General features: G+C 43.7%; 1 protein-coding gene across 1 annotated transcript in view; it reads left to right on the top strand.

Moving 5' to 3' along the window:
- flj11011l (probable ubiquitin-conjugating enzyme E2 W-B) overlaps positions 1-8,975 on the top strand; it is a 43,464-nt gene extending 34,489 nt beyond the window's left edge. Inside the window, exons 4-6 of the mRNA XM_038972612.1 lie at positions 2,085-2,240; positions 4,645-4,720; positions 4,986-8,975. Coding sequence (XP_038828540.1) covers positions 2,085-2,240; positions 4,645-4,720; positions 4,986-4,999 — 246 coding nt within the window. The 3' untranslated portion in view covers positions 5,000-8,975. The remainder of the gene's footprint in view (positions 1-2,084; positions 2,241-4,644; positions 4,721-4,985) is intronic.
- The last annotated feature ends 8,121 nt before the right edge of the window (positions 8,976-17,096 follow it).

The following is a 17,096-nucleotide window of genomic DNA, read 5'->3' as shown; positions in this document are numbered from 1 at the left end:
CTGGGTGGTTAAATGTGTGGCTGGGTGGTTAAATGTGTGGCTGGGTGGTTAAATGTGTGGCTGGGTGGTTAAATGTGTGGCTGGGTGGTTAAATGTGTGGCTGGGTGGTTAAATGTGTGGCTGGGTGGTTGGCTGTGTGTCTGGGTGGTTAAATGTGTGGCTGGGTGGTTAAATGTGTGGCTGGGTGGTTGGCTGTGTGGCTGGGTGGTTAAATGTGTGGCTGGGTGGTTAAATGTGTGGCTGGGTGTGTGTGTGTGTTGAGATATTACAGTTTTGATTGTCCCGTTGGTAGTTTAATGTTCAGCTGTAGGTCATCGATTTTATTCTCCAAAGATTGCACGTTTGCTAGCAGAATGGAAGGAAGTGGGGGGTTTATTCAATCGCCTACAAATTCTCAGAAGGCAGCCCGCCCTCTGACCCCTTCTTCTCTGCCTCCTCTTCACGGGGATCTGGGCCTGTTCCCGAGAAAGCAGTATATCTTTCACGTCGGGCTCGTCAGACTCGTTTTTGGAATTTTCAATTCTCACTGTCTTACCTTTTTATTTTTATGATTGTTAGTTCTCAATGCGTTTTTCCATCCCAAAAAATGAATAATAAGAAATCCAAGAATTTCAATGTCAGAAAAATCTTGTACTTAATGCACCCTATGTACATACAGCATCACTGTAGAGCCCTCCTCTCTCTGGTGGCTGCTGAGTTTAGAGAGAGAGCTGTGACATCACGTGCTCCTCCTCCTCCCCTCTCTTCTTCCTGCTCCTTCTCCTCCCTTCTATGTACTCCTCCTCTTTCTCCCCCTTTCCTGGCACCCCTCTCCTAATCTGCCACCTCATATGTAAAACGCAGGAAAATTGTATTTTAACCGAATCGGAGTCCAAATTTAAAGGGCAATTCCACCACTTTCCAACCTAATTTTCCATTATCTCTAGAACAATACCAGTGTCTACATATGTGACAATTGCACATTTCTACATTTTATATAAAGTTCTACCCGATGACATCATCAAAAGAAAAAAGGTGACGTGGGGAACAACAAAATCCCCTCCCTCGGGCTAGAAAGTCGTTCAAGGTTTGGAAAATTGCTTCTTCTTTTTTTAAATATAGATATATTTTAATCTTACTCTGTGATGTCACAGAGAATTTATTTTTTAGGACCTAATCTTTTTAACCACAGATCAAGAAACGCACTGTTTTCACATTTTTAGACACTGGCATGGTGGCTGGAGAAAATGAGCATGCGGGTGAAAAGTGACGGAGATGCCCTTTAACAGGCCGTAAGCCAGATACAGTGCATTCGGAAAGCATTTAGACCCCTTGACTTTTTCCACATTTTGTTACATTACAGCCTTCGTCTAAAAATGGATTACATTGTGTGTAGATTGATGAGGGGAAAATAACAATGGCCCATAATGACAAAGCAAAAACAGGTTTTTAGAAATTTTTGCAAATGTGTAACAGTTTTTTTTTTACTATCACATTTGCATAAGTATTCAGACCCTTTACTCGGTATTTTGTTGAAGAAACTTTGGCCGCGAATACAACCTTGAGTCTTCTTGGGTATGACACTACAAGCTTGACACACCTGTATTTGGGGAGTTTCTCCCATTCGTCTCTGCAGATCCTCTCAAGCTCTGTCAGGTTTGATGGGGAGTGTCGTTACACAGCTATTTTCAGGTCTCTCCAGAGATGTTCGATCGGGTTCATGTCTGGCTGGGCCACTCAAGGACATTCAGAGACTTGTCCTGAAGCCACTCCTGCGTTGTCTTGTCTGTGTGCTTAGGGTTGTTGTCCTATTGGAAGGTGAACCTTCACCCCAGTCTGAGGTCCTGAGAGCTCTGGAGCTGGTTTTCATCAAGGATCTCTCTGTACTTTGCTCTGTTCAATGGCAAAGATTTGCATTATGGGGTATTGTGTGTAGGTTGATGAGGATTTTTATTTATTTAATCCATTTTAGAATAAGGTTTTAACGTAACAAAATGTGGAAAATGCACTGTATATAGTAGATGGAACTCAAACGAGGAAAATTGATTCGATTTAAGTAATTATTGAGAAATGTGTCTGATCACGTTGTTGGTTTTCCATTTCAGGTAATGTTCATGGGAGAGAATATACCTGTCCATCCTCACGTTTATAGCAACGGTCACATCTGTCTTTCAATACTAACAGAAGACTGGTCGCCAGCCCTCTCAGTGCAGTCAGTCTGTCTCAGCATTATCAGCATGCTGTCCAGCTGCAAAGAAAAGGTAAGGGGGTGACGACGGACACTTGGGGAACGCCAAAAAGTATAAAATGATAAAAGCCTGGCATAATGTTACTGTTACAGGGGTTAGTTCATTATACACTGAACAAAAATATAAACACAACATGTAAAAAGTGTTGGTCCCATTTTTTTCATGACCTGAAAAAATATCTGAGAAATATTCCATACGCACAAAAAAGCTTATTTCTCAATGTTTTTAGCAATTGAGTTTACATCCCTGTTAGTGAGCATTTCTCCTTTGCCAAGATAATCCATCCACCTGACAGGTGTGGCATATCAAGAAGCTGATTTAACAACATGATCATTACACAGGTGCACCTTGTGCTGGGGACAATAAAAGGCCACTCTAAAAAGTTTTGTTACAACACAATGTTACAGATGCTTCAAGTTTTGAGGGAGCGTGTAATTGGCATGCTTACTGCAGGAATGTCCACCAGAGCTGTTGCCATAGAATTGAATGTTAATTTCTCTACCATAAGCCGCCTCCAACATCGTTTTAGAGATTTTGGCAGTACGTCCAACCGGCCTCACCACCGCAAACCTGACGTAAACGCCATGCCTCATGGTGGCGGTGGGGTTATGGTATCGGCAAGCATAAGCTACGGACAACGAACACAATTGCATTTTATCGATGGCAATTTGAATGCACAGAGGTACGTGAGGAGATCCTGAGGTCCATTGTCGTGCCATTCATCTGCCGCCATCACCTCATGTTTCAGCATGATAATGCACAGCCCCATGTCGCAAGGATCTGTACACTATTTCTGGAAGCTGAAAATGTCCCAGTTCTAACATGACCTGCATACCCACCAGACATGTCACCCATTGAGCATGTTTAGATGCTCTGGATCGACGTGTACGACAGTGTGTTCCAGTTCCCGGCAATATCCAGCGACTTCACACAGCGATTGGTTGAGGAGTGGAACAACATTCCACAGGCCACAATCAACATCCTGATCAACTCTATGTGAAGGAGATGTGTCGCGCTGCATGAGGCAAATGGTGGTCACACCAGATACTGACTGGTTTTCTGATCCACACCCCTACCTTTTTGTTTTAAGGTATCTGTGACCAACGGATGCATATCTGTATTCCCAGTCATGTGAAATCCAGAGATGAGGACCTCATGAATTTATTTCAGTTGACTGATTTCCTTATGAACTGTAACTCAGTAAAATCTTTGTAATTGTTGCATGTTGCGTTTTATATTTTTGTTCAGTAGACATCATTTTAAACACGCCCCATTAATACAGAAGGGCTGTCACTGTCACGCCATGGAGGACCCAGTGTCTGCTGGTTTTAGACTTCTCCTTTCAATCTGTGCCTTATTAAGACCTTAAGAACCAGGCGAGGGGAGGTCCTAACTACTCAATGACCTTTAGAACCAGGCGAGGGGAGGTCCTAACTACTCAATGACCTTTAGAACCAGGCGAGGGGAGGTCCTACCTACTCAGTGACCTTTAGAACCAGGCGAGGGGAGGTCGTAACTACTCAATGACCTTTAGAACCAGGCGAGGGGAGGTCCTACCTACTCAGTGACCTTTAGAACCAGGCGAGGGGAGGTCCTAACTACTCAATGACCTTTAGAACCAGGCGAGGGGAGGTCCTAACTACTCAATGACCTTTAGAACCAGGCGAGGGGAGGTCCTACCTACTCAGTGACCTTTAGAACCAGGCGAGGGGAGGTCCTAACTACTCAATGACCTTTAGAACCAGGCGAGGGGAGGTCCTAACTACTCAATGACCTTTAGAACCAGGCGAGGGGAGGTCCTAACTACTCAATGACCTTTAGAACCAGGCGAGGGGAGGTCCTAACTACTCAATGACCTTTAGAACCAGGCGAGGGGAGGTCCTAACTACTCAAGGACCTTTAGTTCATCAATCATGTTCAAGGGATGAGAAAAAAACCTGCAGACACACGGCCCTCTGGAATGAGTTTGACACGTGAGGTAGAAGAGGAATAAGAATAAATCTCTGCACTTTTGAACCTCAATCTAAATGACTGTCTAGAGGCAACTTCACCCTACTCTGAATGAGGTTGCCTCTACACTATTGAACCTCAATCTAGAGGCAACTTCACCCTACTCTGAATGAGGTTGCCTCTACACTATTGAACCTCAATAGTGAGGCAACTTCACCCTACTCTGAATGAGGTTGCCTCTACACTATTGAACCTCAATCTAGAGGCAACTTCACCCTACTCTGAATGAGGTTGCCTCTACACTATTGAACCTCAATCTAGAGGCAACTTCACCCTACTCTGAATGAGGTTGCCTCTACACTATTGAACCTCAATCTAGAGGCAACTTCACCCTACTCTGAATGAGGTTGCCTCTACATGTGTATACCAGCACTTCTCTGATGATGACGGTTGTATCTCTCTGCAGAGACGGCCCCCCGATAACTCCTTTTACGTAAAAACATGTAACAAAAACCCAAAGAAGACAAAATGGTGGTATCACGGTGAGTAGTTACGTCCTCTGTGGCCAGGTATAAGATAACAATGTTAATACGTAAAGGGTTAAACCGTTCCATCCTCACACAGATGTTATGTTTACCTACTAGAATGGTTATCCGCTCTAGTTAATGGGAATGTACAGAAATCCAACACTTGACTACAGATTATATTAGGAAGAATCAATATTTAAGCACGTTAAAATATTTAATAGTGAAATTGTATATATGTGTGTGTATGCGCTCACTTACGTGCTTGTGTTTTCTTTCCCAGATGATACATGCTAATTAACTTTCTAATAGTCCTACTGTCCCACATAAAGCACTTTTGAATCATACAGTCACTGAACTCTGACCTTTTGACTGGAACAATGGACACCGTGATGCGCTGGAGACTCTTTTTTTTTTAAACTGCATTTCCCAGAGGGCAGTTGGGTGCATGTTTTAGCCGGTTGTAATATACAAAATGAGAAAATAAAGTTATATGTCCCAACAATGGATTGTTTTGGCCAAAAGGTCGTTATGCAGCCAGCAAAATAAATGGTTTTGAAGTGAGATTATTATATTATTATTGTTTTAAGATGATTCTTGTTTCCTTTTGTGTTTGTTTGAGTACATTTAAAAGGTTGTCATCATGTGTGATAATAATAATAATAACAGCAACGGTGGATGCATACTTGGGCATACAAAGAGACTTCAATAGGTTATACCAGGAAGAGGATCTGAGCATCTTATACCAGGAAGAGGATCTGAGCACCTTATACCAGGAAGAGGATCTGAGCATCTTATACCAGGAAGAGGATCTGAGCATCTTATACCAGGAAGAGGATCAGAACATCTTATACCAGGAAGAGGATCTGAGCATCTTATACCAGGAAGAGGATCTGAGCATCTTATACCAGGAAGAGGATCTGAGCACCTTATACCAGGAAGAGGATCTGAGCATCTTATACCAGGAAGAGGATCTGAGCATCTTATACCAGGAAGAGGATCTGAGCATCTTATACCAGGAAGAGGATCTGAGCATCTTATACCAGGAAGAGGATCTGAGCACCTTATACCAGGAAGAGGATCTGAGCATCTTATACCAGGAAGAGGATCTGAGCATCTTATACCAGGAAGAGGATCTGAGCATCTTATACCAGGAAGAGGATCTGAACATCTTATACCAGGAAGAGGATCTGAGCATCTTATACCAGGAAGAGGATCTGAGCATCTTATACCAGGAAGAGGATCTGAGCATCTTATACCAGGAAGAGGATCTGAGCATCTTATACCAGGAAGAGGATCTGAGCATCTTATACCAGGAAGAGGATCTGAGCATCTTATACCAGGAAGAGGATCTGAGCATCTTATACCAGGAAGAGGATCTGAGCACCTTATACCAGGAAGAGGATCTGAGCACCTTATACCAGGAAGAGGATCTGAGCACCTTATACCAGGAAGAGGATCTGAGCACCTTATACCAGGAAGAGGATCTGAGCATCTTATACCAGGAAGAGGATCTGAGCATCTTATACCAGGAAGAGGATCTGAGCATCTTATACCAGGAAGAGGATCTGAGCACCTTATACCAGGAAGAGGATCTGAGCATCTTGTACCAGGAAGAGGATCTGAGCACCTTAAAAACAAAAATATTTTTGTTTTTACTGAAATTCAATGCACTGTGAAAAAAACTAAAAATCTAGGTACAACTAACTCAATGTCGGTTATTCCAGACATGCAGTTAACTTCTACTGTAAAACCACAAACATCACCACTTCCTGTTTTCAGGCGATAATCGGGTTTTAAATGGCTTTACTTTTAACCCTTTAATCAAGAGCAGTACTTCCCCTCTGCCTTCCATCTTCCAAGGACTTGATTTCAGAAGTTGTGAATTTGTCTGGTCTATGTGTTGGCTACAATGTTGGTACTGACCAGGTTGAGACAAGAACGACGGTTAGAACTCTTTAATTCGCTGAGACTGTTACGTACCTCTCTAGAATAATACGGGCTCAACTCATATAATGGTGTTTGCTAGTCCATTCGGCAAAGCCCAGCGGTGTGTGAAAACATCCCCTCCGTGTAAAGCCCAGAGGTGTCTATCTGTTGTTGTGATCCATTTGTATGAGACGTTGGTTTGGTTTGTTTTTGATGAGATGAATGCTTTAATCTCCTAAAAACATCATCTGATTTGATGATGTTTGTCTTTGTTGTTTTTTTGTACTGTTTTTCAGCTAGCTGAAAGGGGGAGTTAAAGGGGGAGTTGTGTATTTAATGAACATCTCTATGTCGATCTCCTGAGTGGTAGTAACAGGGAAAGGAATCGGTTCAGAACTGTTGTTAGTGACTCGGCTAGACTTGATTCCCTGGTCAGAGATTGGCTAAGGTACTTTTTTTTTTTTCAATACGAGCTCACCTTGGAAAAAGACATCCTGTCAGATATTTAGCATTTAACTATATTTTCACCAAAAAAAAGAGACTTTTATGTTGTGAAATTACAGCGTATGAAACTATTCTATATAAATCTTTAATTTTTTTTTCGAAATTACGGAAGTTAGAAATGAGTGTGTTCATATTTCTTTTTACTAATTAGAGTGATTTTAATATGAGTGTTTTATTACTTTGAGTTTCTCTGCAATGTTTCTTGTCAATAGGATGTGTACAGCTACTTAGTTGTCATCAACACACAACTACTGTTGGTCTTACGAGGTTGGTCTGCTTGCTGAGTTTGTATGGACTTTTTGTGCCATTTTAAATATCAAGCGAAAATAATGAAGTCTAAAACAGATGTCTTAGTTTTGCAAACAAAAATTATATTGCAAAAAAAAAAAAATATTGAGAGAAAAAAACATGTATTGCAAGGAAATCAATTTGAAGTGTGTGAACAAATTAATTCAGAATTATTCTTTTTTTGTGAAACATTTTCCATTATAACTATTGTGATTAAATGCCTACTGCATTATATTTTGTTTGTGCAAGTTTTGGCACCTTCATTCCAGCAACATAGCATCCTGCATCCCACTGCTGGTTTGCCTCTGAAGCTAAGCAGGGTCGGTCCTGGTTAGTCCCTGGATGGGAGACCGGCTGGAAGTGGTGATGGAGGGTTAGTAGGCAAAGAGGGAGGCGTTTGAACACAATCAAGTTATCATTGAAAGTGTTTCACTGAAAACTATATATTTTTTAATTCATTTGTTCACGCATTTCAAAATTATTTCCTTGCTATATATAGATATATTGCACTCAATACTTGTGGGTTTATTTTGCTTTCCATTTTGTTCTCCGACTTAAGAAGTTTTGCTTGATATTAATGGCACAAAATTAACTCTGTCAATTTAAACGTGTTATTTCTGTATCTACACCTTTACTATGGGATTGAATCAGCAGCCCTCAACTGTGACTAAGAGGCTGTCGGGTTTACGTTCCAAATGGCATCTTATTCCCTATATAGAGCACCACTTTTGACCAGAGGCCCTATGTACGGTGGTCAAAAGCAGGGCACCGTAAAGAGAACATTAGGGATCCATTTTGGGACGCGCCCAGCCGATGTGTTGCGGCAGCTCTCACTCCATTCCTATAGTTGTGTCCTGTCGCCGTCCATTCAGAAATAATTATTCCCGTCATTGGGTTGATTTTTTGTATTGTATCTGGTTGTCTTTTTTTTTTTTTTTGGCTCCACAGAGAAGTTTATTTCTGTCACAATATGAAACCGCTTGACTCAGTGAATGTGTTTGTTATAGATATGACCGTGGCACACTGGTGTCTAGGAACCGTATTTATGACTATATATAAAGGAGTCTTATCTATTTAAAACAAAATGCTTTTGTATGACACTGTAGAAGGGTTATCTGGTGTTGACAAAACCCTATCTTCTTACATAGTGCACTACTTTAGACCAGAGTATGGACCCTGGTCAAAAGTAGTGCACTACTTAGGGAATAGGGTTCCATTTGGGAAAGTATGTCACAGTATGACATTTAGTGCAGGGACAAAAAGCCTTCATTCACAGACCAGCAGACATGTTAAAACCAGGAGTGGATCTGTCAACAGGATTTGGATCTCTCTCTTTTTGATTTCTACTTTTATTTTCCTGATTTTTATTTAGTTCTATATTTTTTCCTTTTTAATGTGGTTTGGATTCTTGGCCTGCAGATTGTTGTGATTGATCACCATGGGGATGGTAATATCATTATATTTGTAATATATTTTGAGATGTACAAGCTCCATGTCAGAGATGCCTGTTCATTTTAATAATCAATAATAAAAAGCAGCGGTTCACTTTTAATTCATCCTTGTCTCTCTCTCTCTCACGTTGATGATCTGATTCCTTTAGGGAATAAGGTGAGACAAACTTTTGTTATTATGGCACAGAATGCTGTGGTAGCCATGCTGGCCACATTTTGTGAGCTACTATCATAGACTTTTACAGTTTATACAATGCCTTCAGCAAGTATTCACACCCTTTTACTTTCCCCACATAGTGGGATTAAAATGGGTTATATTGTCATTTTTTTTTGTCAACAATCTACACAAAATACTCTGTCAAAGTGGAAGAAAAATTAAAACATTTGTAAATAAATACAAATAATATATTGATTAGATTAGTATTCAGCCCCCTGAGTCAATACATGTTAGAATCACCTTTGGCAGCGATTACAGCTGTGGGTCTTTCTGGATAAGTCTCTAAGAGCTTTCCACACCTGGATTGTACAATATTTGCTAATTACTCTTTTAAAAATTCTTCAAGCTCTCAAGTTGGTTGTTGATCATTGCTAGACAGCCCATTTTTCAAGTCTTGACATAGATTTTCAAGCCGATTTAAGTCAAAACTTTTACTAGGCCACTTGGTAAGCAACTCCAGTGTAGATTTGGCCTTGTGATTTAGGTTATTGTCCTGCTGAAAGGTGAATTTATCCCAGTGTCTGGTGGAAAGCAGACTGAACCAGGTTTACCTCTAGGATTTTGCCTGTGTGTAACAGTGCTCTTCTTGCATTGTGTACAGTCATGGACACGAACTCCAACGTCACCAGTCAAGGACACGAACTCCAACGTCACCAGTCAAGGACACGAACTCCAACGTCACCAGTCATGGAGATTTACTCGGATAAAAACGGCACCAAATTGCACGTCATACAACGCACGGCGCACCATCCAACTCTGGCACTCGCGCACACTGGTTTGGTCCCTGGGACGATTCTAACTGACACATCCTCCCTGCATAAAACAAGCCACGCAAACCAGCCAATAAGATGCCCTGTTGAGTAGGTGAAGGCAAGACCAAACTAAAACCAAAAACCCATTGGCTTAACAAAGTGGCAAGGGGAATATTCCTCTTGCCACTTTATTGTTAAGGCATTGGGTTTTTAGTTTGGTCTTGCCTTCACCTACTCAACATGGCATTTTATTGGCTGGTTTACGTGGCTTGTATAACCCTGTTACACTCCCCCCTACTGAATTCCACTTGCAAACAAAAGAAAATGACAAATACAAAACTGCACCGTACAAACATACAGGTACTCAACATATGTACAGAATAATCCAGAGCAAAAAAACGATATATTTAGTCTAACTAATAGAGAAAACTAAAAGGTAACTAAAAGGTAAATCTGTGAATGTCAAGGATGCAGAGCCTTGTTTAAAACAGTCACTAAATATTCCAGTCATTAGACTATTCTCCTTGAGAATTAGAGTGAAAAGCGGTTGATCAATCCCCTTAGCCCTCATAGGTAAACATGCCTGTTACATCTTAAATACACTCAGTGACTTTAAAACATCCCAGTAATAAAATAAACTACCATAAGAGAGTTGATCATATCCATCACATTACCATCCTGCATCCTCTAATCACGGTCACAATGATGTCAAAACAAAACAAATAAAAGATGTCAATACCATTGATCCTCTATTCACATATTAACCTTCAACTTTCTGCTGGTTCATCATCTCAATCAGTCTAGACACTGGTTTAAATAGTCTTCCTGTCCTTGACCTAATACGACCCAAAAATACCTTCAACTGCATAAGGAGTGACAGTGTTGTGTACTGTTGCAATAGTGGGTCTGTCAACACAGTCAGTGCGTAACCGATCAGGTAAGGAATGGTCCGAGTTTTGTAGGTCAGTACGGATATTGTAAGCAGACTGGTCAATTAGCTCACTCACTACACTGTTACGGTCTCGGTCAGATTCTTGAAGACTCTCTGATCGAGGCAGACCTTCCAGCTGCAGTATATCTTCCACAGAATCCAAAGGTGGAATATCCTGAACATCCAAGGATCGCACATCACCCTCCAGGCTTGTGTCACCTGTTCCTTCAGAAGGCAACTCCGACACCCACAATTTTGTTCTGTACTCTGCATCATCATCCACTGCAGTGTCCATGGCAGCTGAGACCACAAGGCCGTCACTCATGCCCTCAGACTCTGTTAATCCAGACGTGTCTGTTCCCTCATCAATGACAGCATGGGGAAGAGGAAGAAAGTTGACTGGCGTTATCAGGTTGCGAAGGTACCGTCTTCTCCCGTCCAGTGGAGCTGTTCTGAATCTTAAAAGTGTGACTGTCAGCATTCAATCCAGTGACAAGGTAGACAGTATCCTCCCAACAGTCAGCGAGCTTCCGCTTTCCCCGCTCCCCCTTGTTAGCCAGCAACACTCGATCCCCAATCTCCACTGGTGCTCCTCTGACTCTTCAGTCATACAGGTCAGCATGCCTCTTCAACTGCTTCGCTGCAGATGCCTGTGCTGCATTCATGGCTTCTTTCAGATCTCTCCTCAAAGACTGAACAAACTGGTCATAGTCGACAACTTCTGGGTTCTCTATGACAGAGCCAAAGACTACGTCAACAGGCAGTCTTGGCGTCCTCCACAAAACATTAGCAGGAAAGGGGTAAACGCCTGTGGTCTCGTGAATTGTACGCAAACGTGAGGGGACTTCAGCGCCTGAGGCCATCTGTGCTTTGCGCTTGTCGGCAGGGCCCGGATCATGTTTCCCAAAGTCCTATTCATTCTTTCGCAGGACCCGTTCCCCATTGGATGGTATGGCGTGGTGTGAGTCTTCTGAACCCCTGCAACACTCAACAGTTCGGCTATGAGAGCGCTCTCAAAGTTTGCTCCCTGATATGAGTGTCCCGTAGACACAGAAATAGTTGTTCCACAACTGATGAGCTACTGACTTAGCAGACTGGTTCGGACACAAGAAGGCATGAGCCAATTTGGTAAAGTGGTCAGTAACAACGAGCACATCCAGGGACTTGTTTGTAGAATCTTCTGCAGACCAAAAGTCTATGCACACTCGTTCAAGAGACTCGGTTGTTATTATGCTCTCAAGAGGAGCTCTTGCTTCCGGATCAGGAGTCTTGCTCACGACGCATCTCCTGCAGTACTTCACATATTCCTTTACCTCTCTCTCCAGGCCATGCCAGAAGAACCTCTGTCTTGTCAGGTAGACTGTTCTCTGTTGGCCCTGGTGGCCAGCTTCATCATTGGACACCCTTCAACACCATTGCTTTCATGGAGGCTGGAACCACATACAGATACGTTTTCCTCTTTTGTAACCACATTCTTTGAAACACGATACGGTACACCCATCTTCATGGTCAACTTGTCCCAACTTCTGAGAAGACACAACCTCCAACACTCTCGTGGACACGCTCTCTCCGGGATGGTCTTTTCCCCCTCCACAAAGAAGATCACTCTGCTGATCACGTTGTCATCACGCTGCTAACTCATCAGTAGGTCGTGTGGCAGAACATCGACATCGGTCTGCTCTGATGGCATAACAGCCTGTGGAAGCTGTGGCAACAGCAGTTCATGTGAGCCCACTTCACCCACCCAGCACCTGTATGAATGCAGAACAGCTGCAACTTCCATGTCTTGATAAAGCACCAGATGGGGGGTCAACAGTAGCCTGACAGCTAATGACCACTTCGTTGGAGTCAGAGGCTTTGTCAAAGGAGTGGCTGGACCAGCAAAACACATCTTGCACTCTGTCTGTGCGCACAGCGTTATCTTCAGCTAGTAAGGTCTCGTACGGGACCCTTGTCAGGCGATGGAGGGCTCTCTACTCAAAACATCTGCAACAAAAACATTTGGCCCCGGGGAAGTACTTGATGTCAAACTCGTACGGTGTCAGCTTGGCGACCCATCTCTGTTCACAAGCATCGAGATTTGCTTTGGTCAGGATGTATGTCAAGGGATTATTATCTGTCCATACCGTGGCCCCGTAAACAGTGGTGGACCTTGTCACATCCCATTTCATTGCAAAGAACTCGAGCCTGTGCACAGGATACCTCGACTGCCCATAACTGAGGGACTTGCTCGCGAAGGCTGTAGGTCTCGCTGTAGCACCCCGTTCCTGTACCTGGGACAGCACAGCACCTAAACCGTTACTGAACGCGTCCACCGAGAGTAGAAAAGGTTTGTCGAAATTGGGGTGGGCCAACAAAACCTGGTCCAGTAAGGCTTGCTTTAGCTGGAATAAGGCCTGTCTGCATTCTGCTGTCCAGTCGGCAGCCGTCAACTTCCTGACAGGTGAGCGTCGCTTCTTTTTCCAGCGTGGAGCCTTGTGTCCAGTAGTCAATCCAAAGGCTTTACGATGGTCGAGCAACCTTCAATGAACTGTTGGTAATCCACCACCATCCCAAGGAATGATCTCAATTTCTTCTGAGATGGAACGTCAGTGCCATCTTCCATCAGATCAGCTTCTGTTACTCCTGTAATGGCCCTCACCTTCTCAGGGTCTGTAGCTACACCATCCGCACTAATGATATGCCCCAGAAACTTCAGAGACCTCTGCAGAAAGTGACACTTTTTTGGCGGCAACTTCAGGTTGGGAGCCTTGAGACGCTCAAAATCCATTTCCAGGCGCTGTATAGCCAGATCTTCAGTGGGCGCATAGACCAAGACGTCGTCAAGGTAACACAGCAGGCTAAGAAAGTTCTGATCCCCAAAGATGTTTAGCATCATCCTCATAAAGGTTGCAGGACTATTACATAACCCCTGTGGCATACGATTGTATTCGTACAATCCAAATGGCGACGTAAAAACTGAGAATCTCCCGTCCTCCTCATGCACTTCCACATTGTAGTAGCCAGAGGTAAGGTCCATTGTCGAGGAAAAGGCATTTCCACCTAAAGCAGCCAGCGCGTCAGCCTGGTGAGGGAGTGGGTGGGCGTCTTTGATGGTGCGAGCATTGAGCAAACGAAAATCAGTACAGAGTCTCAGGTCTCCAGACTTCTTCCGGTTAAGGACAAGGGGTGAGGCGAATTCACCACTAGACTTTCTTATGATTTCACGTTCTTCCATCTCATTCAACGCTTGCTTGAGCTTCTCATAATGATTTGGTGAAAGGCGTCGGTAGGGCATCCGAAAGGGTTTCTCATCAGTTGAATGCGATGAAGACATCCGGTAGCTTTTCCACAATCCACAATTGTGCCTGGAAAAAAATAGACTGGTACTCAGCTATGAGCTGGATGAGTTTCTTCTTACCAGCAGGAGACGCTTGACAGGAGTCAATATCAGTCAAACCTGAGTCACGTAAGACCTCAGGACTGCTTGAACTGTCAGGTCCGTCAGTATTGCGAAGTCGGATGGAACCGTCATCAGTCGTCATCTTGGCAGTCAGTGAGTATATCAGCCGTTCTCTGCACTCGCTGCTGCAAAGCTGCTGATGAACCATCATTCACACACAAACAGTCAAAGTCCTCTAGAGCCATGCAAGAAAAGACATCGGCTAGAGTGGCGTTTCGTCTCCATGTCACTGAGAAGGGTTTATCACTCTAACAGGGAGCCACCCATCCCCCCCGCAACAGAGCCACTGATCTCCCTACCTGGATTGACCTTAGTGTTGACGTTGAACTGCTGGGCTCAATGAGAACAGCACTGCCCGCTGATAGATTCTGAGTGTTTCGTAGTCTGCCCCAGACTAAGTGCTCCTGCATAGGCTCTAGAGTCACAGCCCCCTTTCAGTCTCACAGTTCCAACTTTGTCAGGTATTTCACTGTCTCTCCATCTCTCCACATTAGCCATCATGTTGATTTTAGCTTGCTCTCCTCACCCTCGTCACACACAGGAGTATAAACCCTCTTCCAGAGATCTCCATTAGTCTTCAGGTGGCGAATCAAATGCTTTAGGATATTTCTGCCCAAGATGAGGTCATCACTCTGGCCCTCAACCAGCTGTGCTCAGAGCTGCGGCCCAGGTCATCACTCTGGCCCTCAACCGCCACTGTAGGCATGGCAACTCAACATCCGTACACCTCCAGCTCACATACTCCCAGGCCTCGTCTTCAACCAACCAAGACTACCTCCTGTAGGACTCAATGATGGACTTTTCAACGCTCCTGCATGCAACAGTTCAGGTAAGACCCTAGAGCTCAAGGGTACAAGCCATGGATCCACTGTCAAGCATAGCTCTCACTTCCACTTCTCCTCCTATTAACACCTTGGCATAGAATAAATCATCATGTGGGGAAAGTCTCTGTGTGTTCTACATCATGATACTCTTCTCAGTCTCCATTTCATCACAAACACTTTTATATACAGACTCCAAATCAACAGCTCTCACCGATAGGGACTCTACAAAAGGCCCCAACACTCTTCCCTTCTACATGCAGGCCTAGTAGTTTTCCGGGAGCTGAGCAGTGATTACTGTAGGGTCTCCCACCAGCTGTGCTCAGAGCTGCGGCCTTGGGGCACTGAGAGCGTGCGTGGCCAGCTACATGACAAAGAAAGCAGAGGTGATTGGCCCTGCAGTGAAAGTAAGTATCATGTCCAGCATCCCCGCACACGTTACATGGCCCATTAGACCTCCATTAGCTCCTATTCCCTTTATGGAACGGACGGTCAGACTGTAGTGGCCTCTGCTCCAGCACACGCTCCAGCATTGCAAGGATACGTTCCGTCGGCTCAGCTGAGCCCTGAGTAGTCTGTGCTGGAGAAGGCAACGTATTAGGTGATTCCATGTGAGGCCTCACAGCAGGCATGGTGAGTGGCGTGGCAGCACCAACTTCCTGCTTCATTGTTGCGATTGGCCGGGGTGAGAATACCTCCGCCGCCTCCTGTATTCGTCCAATCGTGAACATCTGCAGCGATCCACTGCTGTAACGGCTTGCACTTAAAAGATAAGCGACAGTTCAGCGTTAGGTCTGATGAACATGACTGTGAGCTCACGAGAGAGTCTTCAACACTTTTTTTTCTGTCTCTTTTTAGACAATGTTCAGCAACCTCCATGTTTTAGTCTGAGCCGATAGTCGAACGGTTGTTCATCCGTCGGAGATAATGTGGCATAAAAGTCAACGAGGGGCTTGAGAAAAGCAGTGTCACTAAAATGTTTGTTTCAGTATGTCGAAGATGGGACTCGGGCCTAATTTAGATAAATCAACGGAGGGATTTCTGCGTATGCCCACTTTAACAACATCGCAGGCCCTTCCCATAAGCCTACCCATAACCTCAACTGCTTGGTCCATCACAGATACATGTAAACCATGACCATATTCTCCCACTCATGCACTGTCAAAGCCAATCCCCCCTAATGTACACCGGCTCCCTGATATCAGACTTCAATACCAGGTTCAGGCCCGACACATCCATACCCCATAGAGCTGCATGCATTCCACATAACATTGTCCCCAACATGTCCAACAATTGCCTTTGATTCCAATCAGGAGGCAATGTTCTCCCCAATGGGAATGACCAATCTGCTGTACTATGTCTGCTATGAAATCCATGGAGACCTCCCCACTTCCAGTATTTGGCAAACCTCTTTCATTCACATCCTTGGGTGTTTCCATGGGTAAACTATTGTCAAAACCCTTCAGTTTAGGTATAGGTGTAGAAGCAACAGGAATTTTGGCTGAACCTCTACCAACAGATGGTGACAGATTAAATGAATTCTGGCTGAACCCCTACCAACAGATGGTGACAGATTAAATGAATTCTGGCTGAACCCCTACCAACAGATGGTGACAGATTAAATGAATTCTGGCTGAACCCCTACCAACAGATGGTGACAGATTAAATGAATTCTGGCTGAACCCCTACCAACAGATGGTGACAGATTAAATTAATTCTGGCTGAACCCCTACCAACAGATGGTGACAGATTAAATTAATTCTGGCTGAACCCCTACCAACAGATGGAGACAGATTAAATTAATTCTGGCTGAAACCCTACCAACAGATGGATACAGATTAAACGTCAGGAAACCCCTACCTCTCCCATCTTAATAATGGGAAATCAACACACTAAAACAAAAATGCAAATAGCAGAAAATATATATATATATGTATAACTCAGCAAAAAAATAAATGTCCCCTTTTCAGGACCCTGTCTTTCAAAGATAATTTGTAAAAATCCAAATAACTTCACATATCTTCATTGTAGAGGGTTTAAACACTGTTTCCCATGCTTG

The sequence above is a fragment of the Salvelinus namaycush genome, chromosome 33 (genome assembly GCF_016432855.1).
Source record: "Salvelinus namaycush isolate Seneca chromosome 33, SaNama_1.0, whole genome shotgun sequence".
Classification (NCBI taxonomy): domain Eukaryota; kingdom Metazoa; phylum Chordata; class Actinopteri; order Salmoniformes; family Salmonidae; genus Salvelinus; species Salvelinus namaycush.
Note: the sequence above shows the minus strand (reverse complement) of the source record. Positions and strands in the feature narration are given on the sequence as shown.